This window comes from Molothrus aeneus, chromosome 10, assembly GCF_037042795.1.
Source record: "Molothrus aeneus isolate 106 chromosome 10, BPBGC_Maene_1.0, whole genome shotgun sequence".
Taxonomy (NCBI): Eukaryota; Metazoa; Chordata; class Aves; order Passeriformes; family Icteridae; genus Molothrus; species Molothrus aeneus.
Genome location: NC_089655.1, coordinates 13,997,104 through 14,022,576, shown reverse-complemented (window position 1 = coordinate 14,022,576; position 25,473 = coordinate 13,997,104). Strand labels below are relative to the sequence as shown.

General features: G+C 44.9%; 1 protein-coding gene across 1 annotated transcript in view; it reads left to right on the top strand.

The window, feature by feature from the left end:
- The window catches only part of LOC136560848 (IgGFc-binding protein-like), a 93,770-nt gene that overhangs the window by 41,754 nt on the left and 26,543 nt on the right, over positions 1 to 25,473 (top strand). The window contains exons 2-21 of the mRNA XM_066556925.1: positions 7,238 to 7,303; positions 7,592 to 7,823; positions 8,892 to 9,175; positions 11,000 to 11,061; positions 13,164 to 13,762; positions 14,122 to 14,686; positions 15,309 to 15,508; positions 16,435 to 16,721; positions 17,463 to 17,734; positions 19,007 to 19,156; positions 19,602 to 19,660; positions 19,965 to 20,049; positions 20,395 to 20,636; positions 20,732 to 21,015; positions 21,127 to 21,404; positions 21,702 to 22,300; positions 22,660 to 23,224; positions 23,372 to 23,571; positions 23,676 to 24,056; positions 24,412 to 24,698. Of these exons, the coding sequence (XP_066413022.1) occupies positions 7,238 to 7,303; positions 7,592 to 7,823; positions 8,892 to 9,175; positions 11,000 to 11,061; positions 13,164 to 13,762; positions 14,122 to 14,686; positions 15,309 to 15,508; positions 16,435 to 16,721; positions 17,463 to 17,734; positions 19,007 to 19,156; positions 19,602 to 19,660; positions 19,965 to 20,049; positions 20,395 to 20,636; positions 20,732 to 21,015; positions 21,127 to 21,404; positions 21,702 to 22,300; positions 22,660 to 23,224; positions 23,372 to 23,571; positions 23,676 to 24,056; positions 24,412 to 24,698 (5,697 nt within the window). The remainder of the gene's footprint in view (positions 1 to 7,237; positions 7,304 to 7,591; positions 7,824 to 8,891; positions 9,176 to 10,999; positions 11,062 to 13,163; positions 13,763 to 14,121; positions 14,687 to 15,308; positions 15,509 to 16,434; positions 16,722 to 17,462; positions 17,735 to 19,006; positions 19,157 to 19,601; positions 19,661 to 19,964; positions 20,050 to 20,394; positions 20,637 to 20,731; positions 21,016 to 21,126; positions 21,405 to 21,701; positions 22,301 to 22,659; positions 23,225 to 23,371; positions 23,572 to 23,675; positions 24,057 to 24,411; positions 24,699 to 25,473) is intronic.

The window sequence follows — 25,473 nt, the reverse complement described above, 5'->3', positions numbered from 1 at the left end:
CGTACTTCAGTTCACCTTTCACAGAGTACCTGAGTTGTCAGTATGTTGGAGTGACAGAAAGTCACAGGAAAAGTCACACAGCTAGGCTGGGGGGATGTTCATGGTGCTGCAGGGCCTCATACTTACTGTGGGTGAGGAATAGTCAAAGAATGTGTGAATGAATGGATGGGTTTATCAGGGGGCTGCTTTCTTTCCAAGAGAGACTCTCATCTTGTCAGAATTGTACAGAGCAGCACCAGATTCAGGGCAAACCCCTTGTCTGCAGAAGGAAAGCAAGTGAGTACATGGAGTACTGCTCCCCACAGCAGTGCTAAGCACTTCTATTGCCCACATTTCCACCTGCTGGACCAGCCTCTCAGGTGGTAAAGGGATTCCTTCAGCCCTGCTGAAAATGCAGTGTGCACTATGCATCTGTGTCTGGTGGTCACGTGTATTCTCCCTGTCCCACTGAGCTCTCCTCAGCTGAACTGGAAAGTGTGGTCAAGGGTTTTGTGCGGGAAATGTGTCTCTTTTGTCTCTAAATCACAGAAATCCTCTTCCCTCTTTACTCTGTGGCCAAAGTACACACATTTTCCTAGGAAAATATTTGCACTGGAGGGAGATTATTACAGTCAAATGAGCACTACCCTCTTGCTTGGGAGGGGCTTGTGTGGGGCATGAAATTGTGGCAGAATGCAGTCCCAGGCAAATTGTCAACACAATCCATTAACATCTAACTTAATGAGTAAGGCAAAAAGGAGTTGAAGAAATTCCAGACTTAATTTAAAAAGGCTGAATTATCTTAATCATCAGAATATAATAGAAAAGAGAGAGTGGTTGCAACTAAGAGGCCACTTTTACAGAAAGGCCCACTCCCAGACACATACTCCTCCTAGATTAAAAAAAAGAGCCATGGTCTGGGGTTTCCTGGCAGTGCAAGGAAGCACTGTACACTTTGAGACTCCTTTGACTCTCATCACTCACGAAACCCAATGCAGTAGGAATTTATCTGCCTTTGAGCTATTTGTCGCAGACCCCAGTGCAAGAAATGCAGCAAAAGAACAAGCAAAGGCCCAAGTGTCAGTGGGAATGATTCACCTGCTTTTTCTGGACTGCCAGCAAGTGACAGAGACTTCATGGAAGCCTAGAAAATGATCCCTTATTTTTAAGCAGCACCGATATGGTATCAGTAATATTTCAGCAAGTTCCTGAATTATGCCCATGACTGCTTGACTGTTGTGAGTAAATTGAAATGTTATCTGCTCTGCTGACTGCTAGTTTCAGAAAGGGAGAAAATTCAGTCAGAGTGAGAAATCTCACTTAGATTAGCAGTAAAGCTGGGCAGGAGTTTTAAAATGGAAAAAGTTGTCTTGCTATCTATGTCAGAAAAAAATCCCTTTAAATTTCCAGACTTTCATTAATATACAAGAGCAGGAAGAAAAATTTCCAAAATCACATGAATTTCTCTAGCAAATAGCAAAGGGTGTCAAAGAAAGTGACTCAGAGTATGAGTCTTCAGTTCAAAGGTGCTTTTCTCAAGGTAGACAGGCCAGGAAACATGTTATATGGATGGACAGATTTTTATAATGGCCTCCACCCTCTTGTCAATATATTCACCTGCTTCACTGTAGCTCATCGCCTTTTTCTCCTTGCTCAGTACAGCAGGTGGACTACTATGCAAGCTGCACTACACAGAAGATTTAACTCTGTCTTCTAGGATGGGGACCCCCTGGCACTTAAAATGCATTTTAATTTTACTCTGTATTTCAGTGCTGAGTATCACAGGGTAAGTAGCACACTACTGAATGTAGCTTAATTCAGGAAGATTAGCTGTTAATGATTAATATCCTTTCTTCACTTTTCAAATGTGGAATGTTTCTTCCCTTTTTAAATTATGAATGTTGTACAATTGAACCATGTAATTTTTTAAAAGAAATATTTTAAATTTGTGGTTACCTAATTCTGCTCTGGCTTCTGTCTGAGAGAGAAACCTTTAACACCTGGATTTCTAATGGAACACCTGAAAAGAAGAGATCTGCACAAATAGCCACAATACTTATAAAACTCTCTTGACCCTGAATATACCTACAGTAACCTTTGCTTTAGGATTTGCCTGATGTGTAACAGTTTTAAGATAGCACTTAATAGAGGCTGAGTGGAAACTTTTCATGGTTTTCCCTTTCCCGTGGAAGAAGAAATCCAAGAAGAATAATGAAGAAAACTTTCTTACTCTATCTGTCTTTACATATTCTTTTTCCTCCTTAGCCTGAGATTGATCTGTTTTCCAGTTTCTTGCTGCATTTCATTGCATCATTTCACAATAAATTAATTATGATATTTGTTCCTAATCTCCCTAGTTTTCTGAATGTCATTGCTTGGATTTTGAGCAGTGCAGACATTCTTTGTGCTGCATTCACTTAAGGACAGATTCTCTATACTGTGTCAAGTACAATAAGGATAATTAAGGAGGGAGAACCACAGAGTTTGGAACAGAACTCTGCCTCAAGAAATTGGGGATCATCCCTTTCTTATGCAAAACACCCAAAGAACAGAGCCATTTACGTTGTGATCTGCAGTGGGATTTTGATCTTGGGTCAACTCATCTCTGCAAGACTTTGTAGCACACAAGGACTGTGTATTTGTAACTCCTTTTGTTTTGCAGCATTTTCAGGGCAAATTAGAAGAGCTGCATGAAATGAAACCTTTGTGTCATGAGAGGTTTGCAGGGGTTAAAGGAAATATGTAGCCTTCCAGCAAGTAACCAAGTTACACAGAGTACTGGCATTGATACCCTTTGCTTAATAAAGCCTTGAGCAAGTTCCTAGAAAGTCTTTGCTATTATCCTGGTGCTGTCTGAGCTGAGATGTATCCATCTGCAGCTCTCTGTGCCCAGAACTCCCCTCATTCCAGTTCAGAGGGATAGAGAGCAGAAGATCCTTCTCACCTTTGCTCTCAGAGCTTTGCCATGAATGAGTAACTTCGATATGGGAAGAGAAATTCAGACATGGGGGAAATCCTGGGTCTCTTCAGTTATTCAGTGAAATGCCCATAGGCATAAATTGAGGTCCCAACATTCTTTCTTTACCAGTTTTTGAGTCACTAATTCTACAAGGGTTTCTGTTATTTTCTTGACAGGATCAAGCAAAGACCAAGAGGTGGCTTGAGGACATGGGATCCTGAAACAGGTAACTGCATGGCATTGGTGCTGATAACCATCCACGGTTCACTTTGGACATGCTGGCTCCTCTTCCTCACTGTCATGTGTTGTATTTCAGCTTACCTCACCAGATGTGATTTTAACAATAACTCAAGGCCGTTCTGTGACTGGACCCAACCTTGCAATATCAACCAGGGAATGTGGATACGAACCAAGCATGACACTCCAACTGATGGAACAGGCCCTGATGGAGACTATCCTGATGGAAGTAAGTGCTCAGTTGTGGCCTCGTTGATTCTCCTTTTCTGAAGACAGCTTGACTACCTTTATTTCTTCTTTCTTTGAAAGAGAAAAGAGATTCATTAAACCTTTTGAAATGTATCTTGTGTCTTTCATGCTGACACCTGTCTTTGACTTTTCATTGTATCAGACAGGAGCTTATTACACTGATTTTCACATCATAGATTGGATATCTTTATCAGTGCATGGAAGTAAAAGAAAGCAAATTGTATCACGCTTAAGGCCTCATAGAGAATAATAGTGACATGGAACAGATTATTTTTCATGAGAGGACTTCTGGCCAAATTCCACTGATACCAGTTTATGGCAACAAATATAATGATTACTACACTGGCATGAGATAAAGTTCACACCAGCTAGTTACAAAATCAAGTTTGAAACTGAAGAAAATTTTTTAAAACCTTGTCCTCTGATACCTGTGATTTAAAAACTGGAGCCTAACATGGTCACAGTAGCAAAGAAATACTCCACAGTTACGTCTCTGTGTGTTTGAACCACTATCCTTGCCCCAGAAGATCTATTTAGGGAGATCAGTCTGCAGTCATACGGCTTCCTGTAATTATCCCAAGACTGAAAGGTCAGCTACTGTCAGAGTCAGTAAGCAGATTAGAACAGATTAGTTGGGATTGTTGCTAAATAATTTTCTACGGTTTTCCTATTTTGATAATAACAATTGAAATTCTCTGTTGGAAGAAAAAAAATGAAGCATTTTTAATTTGGATTAACATAAATAGTAATGTTCTGCTTTTTGAATTAACATAGACCATATAATTTTAAATGTGACTTAGATTTTCTTGCCAACTTAAACCTATGACTGAATGTTAGATGCTATGTGTGGAGCCATACTTTACCAGACAGAAATTGTCATTCATTTATTCTTGATTCTTTTCCATAGTCAAATGGGAGAGACTTGAATTTAGCTGCACTGGGGAAAGGTAACTTTGATCTTAGCCCATGTGAAGCAAAAGATCAGCCCTAGTAAAGCAAAATCTGATTTCATATTGAACCAATCAGACTAGAGCATTTCAAATCCTAAAGAAAGACGGCAAGTTCCTGAATTTTGATAAATTTCCTTTCTTTTCATAATGTCAAATTCAAATATTTTTAAGGAAATATTATTGCTTTCTATTTCTTCTATTTTGAGACAAAACAAAATGCTGACAGTTTAGAGTTTTCCTTGTGGCAAGGATTTACTCATCTTGAGACTAAAATATTTATTAAAAAATATATCCCACAAAAGAACAGGTGAAGAAGATTGCCTTATTTTCCTTTGGGAAAAGTGGAAACTGAACACAGATCAGTGTGGCAGTGTCTGGAAGTGCTGTCTCATGAAAGAGTCCCACGTCTTTAATTGTGATCCCAAAATAACTGTTCTTGTGAGATGAAATATATTTGCTTTGCACTCAGGCTCACATTCTACTTTGTATAACTACATGAGTTATCCATTGCAATGTGAAGTCCAAACATCCTTTGCTTTGCTTCTTTACACTGATAATGATGCCTTAATATTTTCCAGATTTGGATTGTACTTCAGTTTTAAATGATACCTAATAAGTTATCAGAAGCTTCAACCATATTTTAATTTTTGTTTCACTCTGCAGAAGGTTATTTCATCTACCAAGAAGCGAGTAATCTGATCCCCTTCGACACTAACAGGCTGGAGAGCCCAGATACTGTAGTTTCTGGAAAAATATGCATAGACTTCTGGTACTACATGTTTGGATCAGAAGAGATGAATGAGCTGAGAGTGATTGTCCAAGATAGCTCAGGGGAGTCTGTGGTGTGGCATCGGAAGGGAAACCAGAGTTCCTTGTGGAAATATGGTGCCATCACTCACACTTTTCCAACACAGAGGAAGATAAAGGTAATAGATTTGCAGAATACATTTCTTTGTACAGTGTCAGCATTTGTTCTCACCTTGCAGGCTGCAAAATATTGTGCATGTAAGCTAGAAAATATAGCACAAGATTTGCTTGGTTTATATTTTGTAAATAGAATGGCCTCATGATTTCTGTCAATGAACTAAGAGAAGAAACCACCAACCTCCTAGTTTCACTAGTGCTGTTAGTTAAAGGATAAAATTCAGTTTAGTTTTCTCTCTTTTTTCTTCCTTTCCTCCTTAATTTTATCATGAAGTTAAAGACTTTAGATGTTATAATTAAATGCAGGTTTATCAGCTGTGTGTTTCAAGGTTTGAACTTTGGGATGCTACCTGTTGGACTCCTCTGAAGAATCCAGACCATTAATTCTCATAAATCATTTATTAGTCAGCGAAATAGAAGACAAGGTTTCTTTCAGTCCTCACCTTATTACAGAATATATATTCCTTTAGCTGTTATAACCTCATTTTGCTCATTGCAATTTTTAGCAAAAAAGCAGACAGGTTAGTTTGCAAACATGCTATGACAAATGGGTCTTGTGTTTGCCCAGACATCTCTGATGCAGAGATCACTTTGTGTCCTGCCTAGGTAATTTTTGAGGCTGTTCGAGGACTGACAGAGTATGGGGATACAGCACTGGACAATGTGAGAGTTAGGGATGGACCCTGTGGTAAGTCTGTGTTTGCAATCAAGTCTGTGCTACTTTCTCCTCTGTGTTTAGAGCTGAACACAAATTTCCATTATTCTACTCCATATACAATATAGCAACCCCTCAGAACTTCAAACCACAAAAGAGAAATGGCAAAAACTTTACAGCTCACTTCACTTCTATGTTATGTGTTTTGCTGTAATTTCTTCCTAAATCTTTCCTCATCACCTCCAACATCCAAGACAAGCTATCCCTTTCTCTGCAAATGTGACCTTTTTCACCAGGTCCAGCAAAATTCACCTTCACTTCTAAGTCTGAAGTGCATCTTTAAACCTAGACGAGGCTTTGCACATTGATCTTGGCTTCCAGATTAAATGGTCCTAATTGGCATTTTATAGCAAATATCAGCTCATGCCAGCTCATTAAATACACAGTACAACCTCATGTCACAAAAAGAAATAACAACGAGTCAATAGCACTGAGTTGCACTACCAGCTTTGACTATGAATCAGCAATTTGAGCCTGATCTCTGATCCTGTAACAGATCAGCCAAGACTAGCACAAGCTGTTCATGGCTGGGATCCATTTTTACTGACAAGTATGAAATACCTACAGAATGTGAATTGACCAAGAAATTTGCTGAAAGACTTACAGAAAATTTCATTAGGTCTCAATAGGTGTTGTTCTCTGTGAAACACTACTAAGGTAATGACATAACATGTTTCAAATGTACAATACCTGTGACAAAGATTTCCTTTCAGGTCCACATTCTCTGATCATATGATTTTATTTCAAATTCCATGAAAAAGACTTGGGGCTTTATTTTGAGGGCTAGGCAGAGCCAGTTCTTCGTTTTCCCAGTTGTATTTGCCCATGATTCAGCCACTGGATGGTGCACAAAGGTAATTCCAAGAGACAAGAGCTTCTCTGTTCATTTCATTCTCGTACCTGCCAGCGCTTGCTGACAGTAGGACCTTCGTGTGTCTTAACACACACCAGAGGGAGTCACACGCCCAGCTGTAACTACACTTCAGCTCCCGAGAGGAGCCCGAGCTCAGCCACCATGATCTAACTAACAATCAGACAAGTTTTCCTAAGAGCTAAAAAGACCCACACATCCCCGATTTTAAACACAGGCAGTTATACTTTCTTCACTGGAGAACTTCTAACTTTATGCTGGTGAGGAGTAAGTGAAAATTCCTGTATGTTGGTGTGTAAATAGTGTTCACCCTGTAATGTTAAAGCTCACTGCTTTGTCTTTTCCACTAACAGAAGCTGTCCCTACACCTGTACCACCAACACCTACACCAACAGAACCTACACCAGCTCCAGTGACAGGTAATTTTAGCCAATCACATATACTACTCAATGGCTTGAAGGACTAGGACACTTACATTTTTTACTAGCTGCACTGCTTCTTTGCTTCTGTTAATTTCTATGGGTATTTGTCTACGATGTTGCTTTATGCCATACAAATCAGCCTTTTCTATTTCAGTTCTTCCAGGTTTAATCTACAAAATGAGGGTGATTTTGCAGTGGGAGGACACAATAAGATGGGCTTTTGGGATGTGTTTGTATGTTAATGAGAGCATATTCCTTTTTCCTGTCTCCAGAAGCTATTTGCAGTATACATGGGGATCCCCACTACAACACCTTTGACAAGCAGCGTCATGACTTCATGGGCACCTGCACCTACACCCTCTCCAAGCTGTGTGACAGCAACAGCTCCCTGCCCTACTTCAACGTGGAAGCAGCCAATGAGCACAGGGGAGGCAACACCCGTGTGTCCTATGTGCGATATGTGGATGTTGATGTCTATGGCTACAGGATCAACCTTGGTCAAAAAAGAGCTGTTAAGGTGAGGTTGGAGCCCACTGTCTATCCTTCATAACTCATCGCATGAATGTAGATGTTGTACAGTGACTACAAATTTCCAACACCTATACAATAATTCTTAGAGGGCAGTCAGATATTTAGGAGCAGGAGTGCTGTGGAGTTCTGAAACATGGGAATTTCAAAACTGAAAGCATAGGCTGGAATTCTGTGCTGTGTTGTTGAAAGGTGGGCTAAGAGCTAACAATCCAGATGGGGTTGGTGGGCTAGACTGCCTCTCTAACCTGCTCCCCCATGCTCAAGCTTGGCATGTGACAGGGAGCAAAGAGGCTCTGAACTAGCTGAGTTCACGCTGGTAAGTAATTTCCCAATCCTGTGTGGTAGCCTGTAATGCTGAACACTTCTCCCTGATTTTTACTTATTCCACTTCACTGTTAACTTCACTTAACACCTGGCCTTTGCCAAAAAGCAGAGTCAGGGGGCAGTCCTGGAGTGACAATCTCATGACTCTCCTTACATTTGGATTGTACACTTGGACTGCTATTGCATCCTAGGACTTTTTTCTGGATCCTTTCCATAAGGGGCCAAGACAGTAGAAATGGTTGAGCCAAACACTCTGCATATGAACAGGTCACCTTGCTTCATTATTACCCTTCTTATAAGAAAATACAACAGTGGTTTAAAGGAGGCAAAGGATTAAAGGTACACTGAAACCTTTCCCATCTGATCTTAGAGACATGGAGAACTGATATGTCCTCATTTGTCCAACAGCCTCTCTCTTTACCTTTCCCCTCTATTCACTGGTTTTATTATAAAAAAGAATAGGTCTGTAGGCAGTTGCTGCAGACAGACCACACTAAGTCTTGGACTTTTGCCAGCTGTGTCTGGCTCAACGAGACCATGCTAGTAAGTTATATTGTAGCCATGCTGTTATGTCCTCAAACCCTAGATTATGTGACCATATACACATATACATACATATACTAGCACTGAGTGAGTTCTTACTGCTCACTGTGCCAATATATAAGAGGGTCACCATTAAAAATGCTTATTGTCAAGTGCTTACAATACTTGTCCTCCTCTATGTCTGCAGGTCAATGGAGTCAGCCAGGTGGTCCCTGTGACCTTGGTCCCAGGTGTCAGTATTTCCCTCAGCGGGCAGTATGTTGTGGTTACTACTGACTTCGGGCTGCAAGTGAAGTTTGATGGAAACCACAGAGCAGAAATCGCTCTTCCCAGTACCTATATGTCTAAAGTCTGTGGAATATGTGGAAATTACAACGGGCAAAAAGCAGATGACTTTCTCAACCCAGATGGAGAGATGGAGGCCAACTCAACCAGCCTTGGCAACAGTTGGCAAGTTAACAACGACTCCAGGTAGGACTCCTGCCAGGATGTCAGGTCTTAGCTGTTGGCTGTGCAATGACCAGTGTTTTATGCAACTCTTCTTTGGAGGCCAAAAATATCTGACATATGGGATAAAATCTAACCTTGTCAGTGTTCTTACTTTATGTATCTGGGTAAAGTTTCACAGAAAATTTAATTGTGCTTACAAAGGAGAGCATTTCTTAGACTCTTAGAACTGTTTAGGCTGGAAAAGACCTTTAATGTCATCGAGTCCAACAGTTTACCCAGCACTGTTATATCCACCAACAAACCATGTCCCCAAATGCCACACTTAGTCATCTCAATTTCTCCTGGGATGGTGACTTCACCACTTCCCTGGGCAGTTCCAATGCTCAACAGCCCTTTTGGAGAAGAAATTTTTCCTAATACTGAGTCTCAACCTCCCCTGGTGCAATTTGAGGCCACTTCCTCTCACCCTGTCTCCTGGAAAAGAAACCGTTCCCCATCTCACTACAACCTCTTTTCGGGAAGCTGCAGAGAGTGAGGAGGTGTCTCCTGAGCCTTTCCTCTCCCAAGGCTTAACAACCTCAATTTCCTCAGCCACTCCTCAGAAGACTTGTGCTCTAGACTCTTCACCAGTTCCATTGCCCTTCTCTGGATACAGCCCAGCACCTCTTTCTAGTAGTGAAAGGCCCAAAAGGGATTCTAGGAATCAAGGCGTGGCCTCAACAGTGCCTAGGACAGGGGAGTGATTCCTCCTTCTTCCCCCTTGAAATCTTACTCTACATATGCTTTGTGCCCAAAGAGAGTCCAGTTGGGGTGGGGAGGGGGAGAGGGTTTTTGTTCCCTCACATCATGATGATTCCTCAGGAAAAGCTCAGGTTTCTGCTGGGCTCAGGCAGCCAGAGCCACCCCTGTAGCCTCACCATGGGGAAGGGCTTTGTCCCTGTTGTTCAGGGCTGGATCCTGCCAGGTGCTGGGCACTGCATACATACCACCCATATCTTCACATCACATAACTCTGGAGGGACCCCTGGGCCTGAGTTTTAGGGTTACTTACATATTAAGGTTTTCAGGAACAGTGGTCGATTAAATCAGAAAAACATATATATTTTGTAATGTCTCCATAAATGGTCTCTTCAGGCACCCTGATGCAACTCAGGGCACAAAGATGCAAGCAAACAACAGTCCCATAAAAGAGACACTGCCTTTCTCATTTGCTTTGCCTTGCTGATAGGAGAGAAAGAGAGAAAGGCCACGGGGTCTTCTTTTGTCTCCTGGTGCTGCTTGAGCAAACACAAAGAAGGAGTATATTAAATACAAGCACAGGCCAGACAGGGAGAATGATCTGTGAGTTTTAGCATTGACTTGGCTAAATTCCTTTTGTACATTTAAATGTACATTTTAGTATTTGAATGAAACACTGAAGGTGCCCACTAAGATTTCAGTTATTGTTTTAGTTTATGAATGCTAATACTTGAAGACATTGTTTCAACTCTTCTGAGATACTTGACTTGTTAATTATTTCACAGTATATTATTTAATGACAGTAGGATTTGAACTTTGAATGCTTTCACTTTCTAATCCCCCTTCCATGTAAACAGCCTGATTTACCAGAAAGACAAAAATAAAAACCATCCAGGCCTCATAAAGATTAGGAGGTTGAGATCATATTAAAATCTGAATTTCTCTTCTAAGAGTCTGAAATAGAGGGATTGTAAATACATCATATTTAGTCTGGGAAGAGATCTGTAGTTTTGGTAGATGTGATTTCAAAAGCATCTCAGGTGTGAGTGAACCCAGAGTTGATCTGTTAATTTTTCCACATATTTTTTCTTTTTTTTTCCTCATTAGTTGCTCACCAGATTATGGCCATACTCCAAACTGCACTGATGATGAAAAACACATGATCCAAAGTAATGCATACTGTGGCCTGATCACAGACCCAAGTGGTCCATTCCAGAGCTGCCATGCAGTGGTCGATCCACGGAGTTATTTTGAAGATTGCCAGTATGATCTCTGTGAACTTCACTTGAACAATGCAGCCCTCTGTGAAAGCCTACAGGCTTATGCAGACATGTGCCAAGCTGCAGGAGTCCAGCTGGCACCATGGAGAAACGCAACCTTTTGCCGTATGTATCAAAGATTGCTAGAAATTATCACTTGTCAGGAGGGTTTAATGAGGATTTCCTGAAGACAGAGCTTTACAAGCCTCTTTTGAATTCATGTAGCACTGAGAATCTTGACTGATCGGGCTAAAGATTTCAAGGTTATATGTAGTTCCTCAATTTGATTCCTTTGGGAAGATGCTAGGGAAAATAGTTCAGTTGCTTTGAATGAAAGGAAAAAAAATCCACCTTAAAATTGAATTGGAATTCCTCTCTGCAAAGAGAGCAAGTTGAAGGAGGAACTCTCCTGACAAGCTGAGTGGGAGATCTGGGATAAAGGGAGGAGAGTGCTGTAAACACTGTCAGTGGCACAGAGTCCCACATGTGTAAGAGAGTAGGGAGTGCTGACCATTCTTCCCAATTGGATGTGGAGGAAAGCATCAGAGTGTACTACACCCCTTACCGGCATAGTCATTCATGGTTTCAGATGGGAGAGGAGCCAACACTGATAGAAAGCCTGGAATTAAAGGCTAGGACTGAAGATGAAAGTCTGTGAAATGTATATTGTAACAATGCTACTGAGTGTGGAGAACACAGGGAGATTAGGGAAGAGATGGAAGAGACAGAAATACACAGAGGTACAAGAAAAAATGTGTCAAGTGTTGAAGTAATAGATGGATGTCTGTGCTAAGGAGTAAGTAGGAATAATGATTTTCCTTTTTTAAATATTGGTAAAGAGTAAATAAAGAACATTTCTCAAGCATTCAGGTATATATTATAGGAAAAAAAATCCATATTCTTTTTAGAACAGAATTTAAATACAAATTTAATGTCTGAAATGCTTGAACAGATCTGTTCCCACTAGAAACAATAAAAGGAACAGGAAATAGTAATTTAGTGATCTGTGTGCCTTCTGCACTGAAGGAGATGGAGAGACTAAAAAGCTTATCTGAAAACATTGGAATTACTGAAGCCTAATTTCTTTTCTGACTTTTGTTTCCCATTTGACTTCGGTCTCCATTGAGCACATTTTCTAGGCTGGGGACATTACTGAGGCTTTCTCTCCTAGAGGTTCTAGGGTTTCTAAGCAGGATTGAGCTGTTTCTGCATCCCTTCTTTCTGCTGAAAGAGCTCGCAGGATCCCTTCTCCTTGCTTTGTGCCTATTTCATTTCATGAAGCTGTGTATATTTTTGTCCTCTGCCAACCTCACCAAGGTATTTCCTGTAGAGCACCTGGGTCAAATTAAGTGGGAGGATGGGTAGAGAAACGTACAAGATCATTGTATAATTTCTCTCTCCTTAAAAAAGTAGGCTAAAAACAGAGTGAGGAAATATGTCATTAAAAATTACCCCACATCATATAAACATCTGGAAGCTGAAAAAAGATTGCTCAGGAAGCTTCAGTTCTCAGACATTCTCATCAGAATATGACAGTGTCTAAAAGATCTAATTTCAAAAGGTAGCTATATGTCATGCATGTAACAAAATATGAAAATAGAATAGAACATGTCTATATCCTGATTATTTAACAAACCTTAAAGACCTCAGTGAAGTGAAAAAATAAGAATTAAGGCATTAAAACATGTCTGGGATTAACTATCAGAACTATAGACTAAATGTAGCATGTCTTGTACAAGTAGCTAAGATGACATTGATATCCTCTGTCCAATGCATTAATTCAAGAAAACATCTTCATGTCCTAGGAAATGCTCTCTCTGAGTGAAAGTTTAGACAGACAAACCTCAAAAAAAAATTCAAGCGTGTAAGAAAATAAAAGCGTGCACAAAAACGCTGCTAATTCCAAGATGTTCACAAACATTTCAAAAGAAATCAGAATATGATATTAAACAAACCCCAGTACTCGAGTAATTAAAAAATAGTAATTTATATCTGGATCTTTCCTTACACAGCACTGGCCTGTGCAGCCAACAGTCACTACGAGCCCTGTGCTGCAGCCTGCCCTGCCACCTGTGTTGACCCAACAGCTCCCTACAACTGCAGCCTGCCGTGTGTGGAGGGCTGTGTGTGTGACAGCGGGTACCTGCTCTACAACGACCGCTGCGTGCCCAGCCAGCAGTGCGGGTGCTGGCACAACGGGCAGCACTACCCCGTGGGCTCTGAGTTCTGGACGGACAACACCTGCTCCTCCAAGTGCACCTGTCCCGCACGGGGAAGCAAAGTGCAGTGCTTCAATGCCTCCTGCCCTGCGGGCCAGTACTGCGGGGTGCAGAACGGGAAACCTGTGTGCCTTGAACACTCCTATGGCATCTGCCACGTCCACGGGGACCCCCACTACCAAACCTTTGACAAGGTGACGCACGACTTCATGGGCAACTGCACCTACACCCTGGCCAAAGTGTGCTCCAACACCACCTCCCTGCCCTACTTCAACGTGGAGGCCAAGAACGAGCACCGTGGCAGCACCCGGGTGTCCTACGTGCGTGAAGTGGTGGTTGAGGTGTATGGACAGCGCATCGTCATCGTCAAGCAGCAGACGAGTCATGTGCTGGTAGGCAGTGGGGCTGCAATGAGCGTGGTGCAGCTGCAGGGCGGGGCTGGCTGCTGCTGGCAAAGCCTGGCAAGTACCAAAAGTCCCATGAATGGGTGGATTTCCCTGAAGACACCGGGTCACATTTTTTTCCCCTTTTGGGACGGGCTTGATGAAGAGGAGTCAAATGGGGAACCTGGGGCATGCTGAGCACAGTGCAGAGCCCAGCACACAGCTCTGTGAGCCCCAGGGCTGTTGGGGTGTGGGGACATCCCAGGCAGCTGTTTGCTGTGCCTGGGCTGGCAGCTGCTTTGGCAGGGCAGGAGCAGCCAGGGAGGCCAGGAACAGGCCCAGGACCCACTGTGGTGTGTGTGCTGTAGGTGAACAACGTGCGCCAGACGCTGCCGGTGAGCGCAGCAGGAGGGGCCATCAGGGTGAGCAAGAGCGGTCGCTACATCGTCCTGGAGACAGACTTCAGCCTCAGAGTGTCCTACGACGCTGACCACTCGGTGGAGGTGAAGGTGCCCACCACCTACTTCAACCTGACCTGTGGCATGTGTGGCAACTTCAACAACCGCAGAGATGATGAGTACATGATGCCCAATGGGCAGCAAGCTGCAGACTCCAATGCTCTTGGGGAGAGCTGGCAGGTGCCAGACAGTGACCCCTCCTGCGGTGTCCCCGTGCCCTCCCCACCCTGCAGTGCAGAAGAGGAGAAGCTCTACCGCTCCGACCAGTTCTGTGGCCTCCTGACCACCAGGCCTAGCTCTTTTGAGAGCTGCCACGGTGTCATCAACCCCCAGGACTACTTTGACACCTGCTTGTATGACCTGTGTGCCCTGAATGGTGGCCAGGAGTTCCTGTGTGCTGCTCTGGAGGCCTATGCTGATGCGTGCCAGGCAGCTGGTGTGACCCTTCTTCCCTGGAGGAATGCTACCTTCTGCCGTGAGTTGCCATAGAAAAATGAGCCTTTGAACAGCTCCATTTTGTCTTAAGAGACTTTTTTACTGCCTATGTACTTAGTCAGTCACTGCCATAGCTTAGATACCATGATTTCTTCACATAATTACAAAAAACACTGAGACATAAAATTCTTCAAAATTCCTGCCATTATTTTTTTCTGGTAGTGGACAATGGATAATTTTGTTGATTATTTCAAAATCTTTGGTAAACCACTAGCAATATGCCCTTTTTAATGTAGTCTCATCTCTGAGTTTTCAATGATATTTTGCTTTTTTTAGTCTTGTGACATCTATTGATTTTAGCAATTATTATACTTGTGGAAATTTATCATCTCTGTTTAAGATCTAGTGTAGAAAGGCATAGTTTTCCTTGGATTTAGAGATGCTTTATAGCCAGGATACAGAGTTAAACATACTTTTCTCATGCTGTCTATTTTCTTTTCTTTTTTCTGATAGTAAAATAGGAATGGAATTTCAGGATTCAAAAAACCCCCACAATTGCCACTAGCTCAAAACAATAATGTTATTGAATAGCGTTTTCATGTGGGTTCAGTGGTTTCATGCGGGTTGTGCTTGTTAATGCCGTGCTTTTTTTTGTTTCTCAGCTGTTGCATGCTCTCCCAATAGTCATTACAATCCATGCACCAGTGCTTGTCCAGCAACCTGCACTGACCCTCTTGCATCACAGAACTGCAGCAGACCTTGTGTAGAAGGATGTGAATGCAACAGTGGCTTTGTCCTCAGCGGAGGACAGTGTGTGTCCATGAGCAACTGTGGCTGCCTTCAGAATGGCAAATATTATGAGGTTTGTTCTGGAACATAAATCTTATGCAGGGCTTATTTCAAAACTCAACACTACCATTAATTATTTTAATTTATTTTTATTTTCTTGTCTCTAACAGAAAGGAGAATCTTTTTGGCAACCAGACTGTGTAGGCCAATGTGTATGTACTGGAAATGGAACTGTAGTTTGCAATTCAGATACATGTGAAGTGAGCGAAGTTTGCAAGGTGCAGAATGGATTCCTGGGATGTTATCCATTGAATCCCAGCACCTGCCACATTTTTGGGGATCCACATTATATAACCTTTGATGGGAGACTGTACCATTTCCAAGGAGACTGCAATTATACTGCTGTTGAGAGATGCACAAATTCTTCTGAAAAGTTCTCAGTGACAACCAAAAATGAACATAGAGGAAATCCGAATTGGACAGCCTTGAACTCGGTTGCTGTCACACTGAAAAATCTGCACATTGTTTTGAAGAAAAACAAAGAGACCTATGTAAGTGCTCTACTTTAAGCACAACAATCCATCACATCTACGCACTTTACATTTCTGCCCAAAAGAACTGAATCAGGCTTCTCTGAATTCTTCACCTCCAAGACAGCACATGCAAGAAGTCACAGAAGTTATTTCTTTTTCTAAAAAAGGCAGAAATCAGCATAACTTCTTTTTGTCCACTTGTATCTTTCCTCAATGCGGTTGTAGGATAAAACAGCTTCATCTCTGTCTTCATCTATAACAGAAAGGTTTTACTAATTTTAAACTAACTATTCCACAATTGCTTTGTGGGTAGTTGAGACAGCAGAAAGCTGAAATTGTGCCACAAAGCACTATTCAAGGTCTGAAACAAGTGTACACCTTTAGTCTCTGCTTTATCTCAGTCTTCTGTTATCTGTACTGTTCATTAGGGTAAAGCTGACTCTTGCTTCTGTGGGGTTTGTTTTAGGTGAATGGAGATCGGGTTCATCTTCCTGTGGATTTCAACCATGAAGCCAGAATATCCATACGAAGACACTACATAGTCATTGATACCTCTCTAGGGATCCAGGTTAAGTTTGATGGTGACCAGGAGCTTTTCATTCTGGTTGATGAAAGTCTCAAAGGACAGCTGTGTGGTCTCTGTGGGACGTTCAATGACAACCAACAGGATGACTTTTTAAACCCAGATAAAGTCCTGGAACAGGATCCAAATAAATTTGGTGACAGCTGGATAGTGAAGGATGACAACAGGACGTAAGTATCAGATAATACTTTTAGAAACAGCAAAATGCCTGAAGCATAGATCATCTAGTTATAGGTCTAGCATGCGTTATTTACATTCCATAGTTGCCCTCTTTTGATACTACTTGTTCGCTAGTGTGTTCACCTTTGGGTAACTTCAGTTTCCAATAGAAAGCATTGAAATTTCAAAATTTCAGACAACCTTCAGAGCTTTTCCACAAGAGCTTTGTAGATTTTACTTGTGATTGGCATTCTTTTTATGGATATAACTTGAATTTTTCCTTACTTCCCTATTCTAAATTATTGCTAAAATATCACCCTAAAATATTCCTCCTTCCTGCTACTGAAAGTCTAAATCTATCTCTCAGATTCAGCTCCTAACTTCATGTAGATTAACATAAGTATGGGGCATTTATCTATCTATTAATGCTTTCACATACATATTACTACTCTTACTATATGCAATAATGAATTGAAATTATCTTTCTTGTGTTGGATAACTGATTTTTTTGTTTCTTCTGGACTTCATTCTGTGGATAGACAGTCACAATTTGCAGCTTTATTCTTGATGGAGATTTATAGGTTAAATTGCAATATTTCTCACTTTTGAGTTTGACATGCTAACAATGCCTATACATAACAAATCTTCAAAATTTGGCATAACATTCCATTATAATTGGGGTATGCCTTGCAGGATAGAACAAAACAAAAAGGTTTGTTATATAACCACTCTGCTGGTTTTTTTTCATGCAGGTGTAATCAAGTTTCAGTTGTACCACCTGCTTGTGACACAGAAAAAGAGAAAGAATATGAAGAACTCTGCAAAATTATTTTGAAAACTGGTGGACCTTTCCAGGTCTGCCATTCACACATTCCCCCACAACTGTACTTTGAGAGCTGTGTCTATGATCTGTGTGCCACGGAGGGGGATTCTGATCAGTACTGCAAGATTTTAGAGGCATACGCTGCTGCCTGTGAAGCTGAAGGTGTAAATCTGGGTGAATGGAGGGAGGATACCATCTGTGGTAAGTCATTAGGACATTTAGCAAATCACCATCTAATTAAATCCTCATGCTACAAATGTAAGTTCAAGTAACTAAGGAATAGAGCAGAATTTCAAAGATGGGCATTCAACAAAATACAGGAAGCTTTCAAGTGCTTAGCATCTCTGTAAATTTGGCTTCTAATTAAGCTTTTAATGGGCTTCCAGTATTCACTTTAGAATTGATATCTCAACACATTTGATCCAAGAGTATTGTTCAGAATGGGCTTGTAAGAGACAGCATGCACTGTCAGCTAAGGGCTCAGCAAGAGACAATTGAGCACTTGTCTACTAAATCATCATTTTGGTTTTAAGAAAATATTTTCTCTTTTTGAGAAGGGTTAACATATCACTTAACAAACCTGTCTACAGCTCCACATTTTCCCCAAACATGCAAAGTAAATTCCTAAGTATATAAACCAGAGCTTTAAAATCAGTAAAGAAGAATCCTGCAGCTTGAGGTCCATTCAGCCTTGGGCCGTTTTTACCTAGGTAGACTTGTTAACACAGGGGTAAGGTGGGTGGCATGACATTCATAGAATCATAGAATAGTTTGGATTAGAAGGGACTTTCAAAGGTCATCTAGTCCAATTCCCCTGCAGCAAGCAGAGACATCAATCACTAGATCAGGTTATTCACCATCTAAGCTCACCCCAAATGTTTCCCAGATTTCACCATGCTCATGGTAAAAAAATTCTTCCTTCTATCCCTTAATAGCTTTTTCTGGAGCTACCAGAGGTAATAAGCAAAGCCAGCAAAAAACAGCAGCCTAAAAATGAGGCTATTACATGAAAACGCATTCTCTAACTGCTTTCCAATTCCAAGACAATACTTCTCATCCCAGTTTATAAGCAGTAAAAAGCAATGTCAGACCATTCTTATTATGAAGTTTACATTTCCACTTAAAAAGCACTTTGAGAGCCAGTGGAGTACTACTTTGTCAAATAGCACAGCTTTGAGCAATTTGCAATGGCAAAGGATTATGACTGTTGCATAGTGTAAAATTACAGGATCTTAGTGCATTATGATGACACATGAGGAAGGGAGTTGTAAATTAACACGCATTCTCAGACACTTACAATTTCATATTTTATAGTCAATTTTTCAGTACTGGTCAATTCTACCCATTCCATTGTAGCATCTTCAAATTTTTCATGAACATGGGTTTGTTAGACTTAGAAGGGCTTTCCCAAACAGAGACAAGATTCCAAACCTTATTGTGGAAATTCTGTTTTTCTTTCTTCACCATATACAGCTGCACCACCAGCCTGCAATATGTCGTGTACATTTGAGGCTGACTTCTGCGAGTGGAAACAAGAAACTAATGATGACTTTGACTGGATAAGGCACAAGGGACCGACACCCACACCCAATACTGGTCCTTCCCATGACCACACAACTGGAGGTGAGAACAGCAAACAGCACTGGGCTGTGCTTCTCTTGGAAGAATGCAAGGAGCCTCTTATAACAGCAAATCCAGGCCATGTGTTTCTAGGCTTAATCCAGGGTCTTCTGCATTAGTCAGGAATCTGGTATGGGTGGATGAGCAACACAGAACATTGATGAGCCGGTGACCTCTTAGCATAAGTTCCTGTAAGGAGGCTTCTGCAAAGGTATATTCATGCTGACACTGGATCACTGTGGCAGCTGACCTTTCCTTTAGAAGGTGCTCCTTTTCTTAAGTACAAGACAGGTGTAATCTCCTGGTAGTCCAATTGGGAATTCAATATTGGGAAGAGTAATGCAGGTGCTGGGTCAAGTAATGCTCTACTGTACACACTCTGTAAATGAACTGACTTTGTCTTATCCTGACCCATTAATGTGAAAACCTGACATTCTGCTGTTTCCAGAGGGCTATTATATCTACCTACAAGGAAGCATGCAAAAGCCAGCTGATGTAGCCCGCTTGGTCAGTCCAGTGTGCAGTTCAGAAGGACTTCACTGCTTCCGCTTCTGGTATCACATGTATGGAGCAGCTGAAACTATGGCTCTGCGTGTGTACGTAGTTCACAATGAGACATCAACACTGCAATGGAAAGATGCTGGAAACAAAGGGAACAGATGGAATTTGGGAGAAGTCACGGTACATAGCAGAGGCAATATGCAGGTAAGGACACAGACTCTCACTGACTCTCACTGAGATAAATCATACTTTTGAATGGCAATTCATTAATGTGGCTGGAGCTAATGACAGGATCTATCCCTTCCCTTAGATTGTCCTGGAGGGCATGATCGGTGAAGATCTCCAGAGTGATGTAGCTTTGGATGATCTGTCCATTGTAAAGGGACAATGCACAGGTACAAACCATGGCTGGGGAGAGGACACCTTGAAAAAGGTTATGCTTCTTCTAGCATTAAGTTAAAGTGCTGTCCTCAACCACAGTTGCTGTCTTCAACCACAGTTAATCAAGGAGAATTCATCTCATTTGTATTGTTGTTTCTTTCATAGATGTTACTCCAACAACACCAGGACCCACAATCACAACACCATCAGAAGAGACACCCACATCAACGCCCATGCCAGATTCAGGTAACTAGAATAGACCAGCCATGGGACTACAGGCCTCTGTGAAGGGCAGGCTGGGGAGAAGAGGCTGTAGGAGGTGCTCAACTGAAAGTTTCCTCTGGTCTTTCCACTGTCAGGCACCTGTGTGGTGGAAGGAGACCCTCACTACCACACATTTGACAAGCAGTTACACAATTTCATGGGCACCTGCACCTACACCCTCTCCAAGCTGTGTGACAGCAACAGCTCCCTGCCCTACTTCAACGTGGAAGCGGCCAACGAGCACAGGGGAGGCAACACCCGTGTGTCCTATGTGCGATACGTGGATGTCGATGTGGCTGACCAGCGGATAAGGCTGGGACAGGCCGGAGTGGTGACGGTGAGCCCGAGGGGGAGATGCTGTGGAGTTGTGTGAGCAGAGAGAACTGTGCCAAATGGGCTGCTCCAATCCTATCATGCTTCCTGTCCTTCCAGGTCAATGGAGTGGAAGAGATCCTGCCTTGCAGCCCATCCGAGGGTGTGGAGGTCTTGTCCAGCGGGTTCTACACCATGGTCATGACAGACTTTGGCTTGAGAGTCAAGTTTGATGGGAAGCATCGGGTGGAGGTGACGCTTCCAAGCGCCTTTGGGCAGAAGGTTTGTGGCATGTGTGGCAACTACAATGGGATAGCAGCAGATGACTTCCAGAACCCAGAAGGGACAATGGAGCCAGACTCCACCAGCCTGGGCAACAGCTGGGAAGTGTCCAACAACAGCAGGTGGGTATGGCCCCCAGTAGGCCTGGGGACACACTGGGCAAGGGCAGGAGGAGGAGGCACCAGGAGAAGTCCACAAATGACCCAGGGGCCCTTCTGCCTGTCTGTCCACAGCTGCTCAGCCGGACCTCTGCCCACCCCAGCCTGCAATGAGACCGACAAGCAACTCATCGGCAGCAGCCACTTCTGTGGGCTCCTCAATGACACCAGTGGCCCGTTTCAGGTGTGCCATGCAGTGCTGAGCCCCAGCAGCTACTTTGACACCTGCAGCTATGACCTGTGTGAGCTGGGGCTGGACCACGAGACCCTGTGCAACAGCCTGCAGTCCTATGCAGATGCCTGCCAGTCACTCGGTGTCCAGATACCTGTGTGGAGGAATGCAACCTTCTGCCGTAAGTCCAGACATGGGACCTAGGGCCCGTACTCTCAGGAAAACACAGGACTGGATTGGAAGAGTGAGCTGGGGAATAAGAACTATTCTCCCTATGAGCTGTGGGCAGATAGAGGTAGATATTAGTATTAGAGGCATCATTTTCTGTTTCATTTTGATTAGGTAGGGCTGAGAACACATGTAGGGCCAAAGACACTGAGGATAAAATAGAGATAGAGCTACCTTTTCAAAGGGGGATATTCAGAAGAAAGAGGTATTCCGTTCCCCAAGTAATTTGGTGGGTCATCTGTCTCTGCAGCAATCGCTTGTCCAGCCAACAGTCACTACGAGCCCTGTGCTGCAGCCTGCCCTGCCACCTGTGTTGACCCAATGGCGCCTGTTACCTGCAGCCTGCCGTGTGTGGAGGGCTGTGTGTGTGACAGCGGGTACCTGCTCTACAACGACCGCTGCGTGCCCAGCCAGCAGTGCGGGTGCTGGCACAACGGGCAGCACTACCCCGTGGGCTCTGAGTTCTGGACGGACAACACCTGCTCCTCCAAGTGCACCTGTCCCGCACGGGGAAGCAAAGTGCAGTGCTTCAATGCCTCCTGCCCTGCGGGCCAGTACTGCGGGGTGCAGAACGGGAAACCTGTGTGCCTTGAACACTCCTATGGCATCTGCCACGTCCATGGGGACCCCCACTACCAAACCTTTGACAAGGTGACGCACGACTTCATGGGCAACTGCACCTACACCCTGGCCAAAGTGTGCTCCAACACCACCTCCCTGCCCTACTTCAACGTGGAGGCCAAGAACGAGCACCGTGGCAGCACCCGGGTGTCCTACGTGCGTGAAGTGGTGGTTGAGGTGTATGGACAGCGCATCGTCATCGTCAAGCAGCAGACGAGTCATGTGCTGGTAGGCAGTGGGGCTGCAATGAGCGTGGTGCAGCTGCAGGGCGGGGCTGGCTGCTGCTGGCAAAGCCTGGCAAGTACCAAAAGTCCCATGAATGGGTGGATTTCCCTGAAGACACCAGGTCACATTTTTTTCCCCTTTTGGGACGGGCTTGATGAAGAGGAGTCAAATGGGGAACCTGGGGCATGCTGAGCACAGTGCAGAGCCCAGCACACAGCTCTGTGAGCCCCAGGGCTGTTGGGGTGTGGGGACATCCCAGGCAGCTGTTTGCTGTGCCTGGGCTGGCAGCTGCTTTGGCAGGGCAGGAGCAGCCAGGGAGGCCAGGAACAGGCCCAGGACCCACTGTGGTGTGTGTGCTGTAGGTGAACAACGTGCGCCAGACGCTGCCGGTGAGCGCAGCAGGAGGGGCCATCAGGGTGAGCAAGAGCGGTCGCTACATCGTCCTGGAGACAGACTTCAGCCTCAGAGTGTCCTATGACGCTGACCACTCGGTGGAGGTGAAGGTGCCCACCACCTACTTCAACCTGACCTGTGGCATGTGTGGCAACTTCAACAACCGCAGAGATGATGAGTACATGATGCCCAATGGGCAGCAAGCTGCAGACTCCAATGCTCTGGGGGAGAGCTGGCAGGTGCCAGACAGTGACCCCTCCTGCGGTGTCCCCGTGCCCTCCCCACCCTGCAGTGCAGAAGAGGAGAAGCTCTACCGCTCCGACCAGTTCTGTGGCCTCCTGACCACCAGGCCTAGCTCTTTTGAGAGCTGCCATGGTGTCATCAACCCCCAGGACTACTTTGACACCTGCTTGTATGACCTGTGTGCCCTGAATGGTGGCCAGGAGTTCCTGTGTGCTGCTCTGGAGGCCTATGCTGATGCGTGCCAGGCAGCTGGTGTGACTCTTCTTCCCTGGAGGAATGCTACCTTCTGCCGTGAGTACCTGCCATTGCCAGAAAGGGAAATGGGCCACACCCTCTGCTCTGAACCTGTGGCCAATGCGTCTCTTAGATCTTTCCCTTCCCTCAAGGGTCTCCATGGTTGAAGACTTGCTGGTCCTAATTTTCCCCTTCCCCTTGCAGCCCTGCAGTGTCCTCTTAACAGCTACTATGACCCCTGCATGACCGGCTGTCCTGCCACCTGTGTTGACCAACAAGCCCCACAGAACTGCTCCAAGCCTTGTGTGGAGGGCTGTGCATGTAGCTCTGGCTTCCTCCTGAGCGGAGACACCTGTGTGCCCGAGGCCAACTGTGGCTGCCACTTTGAGGGCAACTACTATACTGTGAGTGAAAACCCTGCCCTGCTTTGCAGACCCCTGCCAGGCCAACGCCTCTGCCTGCACTTTCCTGCCTCACACACTGAGGTTTGGTGTTTCCCTGCCCGCAGCAAGGGGAATCCTTCGTGAATGAGAACTGCACTCGCCGGTGCCGGTGTGAAGGCAAAGGCCAGATGGTTTGCTCTGCCCTGTCCTGTGGCGAGGACGAGGTCTGCAAGATCCAGGATGGCCAAAGGGGCTGTTACCCAGCCAGCACTGCCGTCTGCCACATCTACGGTGACCCACATTACAGCACCTTTGATGGGAAGCTCCACCACTTCCAGGGCTCCTGCAACTACACAGTGGTGACGGGCTGTGACAACTCCTCTGTTGGCTTCACCGTCACCACCCGCAACAAACACCGTGGCAGCCAGAGCTGGACAGCTCTGAACTCTGTGGCACTGTCCCTCAAAGGCCTCCACATTGCACTGCGCGAGCACAAGGCAGTCTACGTAAGCCTCTCACTTTGGTACCTGGGAACAACAGACACACTGGACACTCTTAAAATATCCCACTGTCCCCAGGGAGAGCTTGCGGTTCCCTGAGCCTGCTTGGTGCTCACAGAACAGCAGGGGAGAGCTCTGAGTGGGGCCACATATGGTGGCTCATGCAGAGACAGATTCTTGCTTGCCCTCCTGAGCTTTCAGTGTGCCATTGGTCCTGTTGCTGCTGCCCTTGTAGGCCTGGGCAGGGTTTCTCATGCCAGCAGTGCTTCTGGCTCACTGGCACTACCCCGGTGAGGAACAGTGACCTCTCAGTGGAGGGCACCTCTTAATGCTTCTGTCTCCCTGTGTTCCCCTTCCCCAGATCAACGGTGCCGTGGTCTCCCTGCCTGCTTCTCCTGCCCCCGGCGTCACCATTTCCCTGAGCGGCTCCTACGTGCGGGTTTCTACCAAGCTGGGCCTGCAGCTGCAGTTCAATGGGGACCACGAGCTCCTAGTGAAGGTGTCTGAGAAGTACAAGGGCAAACTCTGTGGGCTGTGCGGGACGTACACTGGCAGCCAGCAGGATGACTTCATGCGACCTGATGGGGTGGTTGTACCCGACTTCAACGACTTTGGAACCAGCTGGATGGTGCCGGACGATGAGTGGCTGTGAGTCCTTGTTCCACCATGCACATGAACCACAGAAGGGAGTGTGGGAGAGGGGAGCTCTGAGGGACATCAGGAGGGAGGGCTGGTGATGGCAAGCGTGGGGCAAGGGAGAAGAGGCAGCTTCCTGACCCTTTGGAGAGTGGGCTGAGCCTTGTCAGAATTGTTTTCCTAAGCTGCTTGGATGGCAACTGCCTCAGCGGGTTGTTTCTGTCCACCATTGCCCTCCCTGAAAGCAGGAAGGGCAATGGTGCCTGTAGGCCACGAGTTCCACCCTTTCCAGTGACAGCCATGGGTGCCACTCTTAGTGCGGGATCTGGACTGCAGAAGCTGAGGTTCTGGCTGAGGTGGAGGTCAGGAAATGCAGCGGCTGCTGTCAGCAAGCTGCAGGGAACTCAGGGCTGTTTGTCTGCTTTGTAGGTGTGACCCAGCCATCAGCCCACCCGCATCCTGCTCGCCTGCTGAAGAGGAGGCAGCTAAGCAGCAGTGTTCAATCCTCACACACCTCGGTGGCCCATTCCAGCCATGCCATGCAGTTCTGCCACCCAAGACATACTTTGAGAGCTGCGTCTATGACCAGTGTGCCACGGGTGGCAGCACGGAGCAGCTCTGCAATGACCTGGGGGCCTATGCTGCAGCCTGTGCTGAGGCGGGCGTTGCTCTGGGAGACTGGAGTGCTGGCACTGTCTGTGGTAAGCCTTCTGTTGACCAATCTCTGATTTCCTTGAATCTCGGGGACGAGGAATGGGGCAGTTCTGGGGGCAGGTCTTGGGGCAGA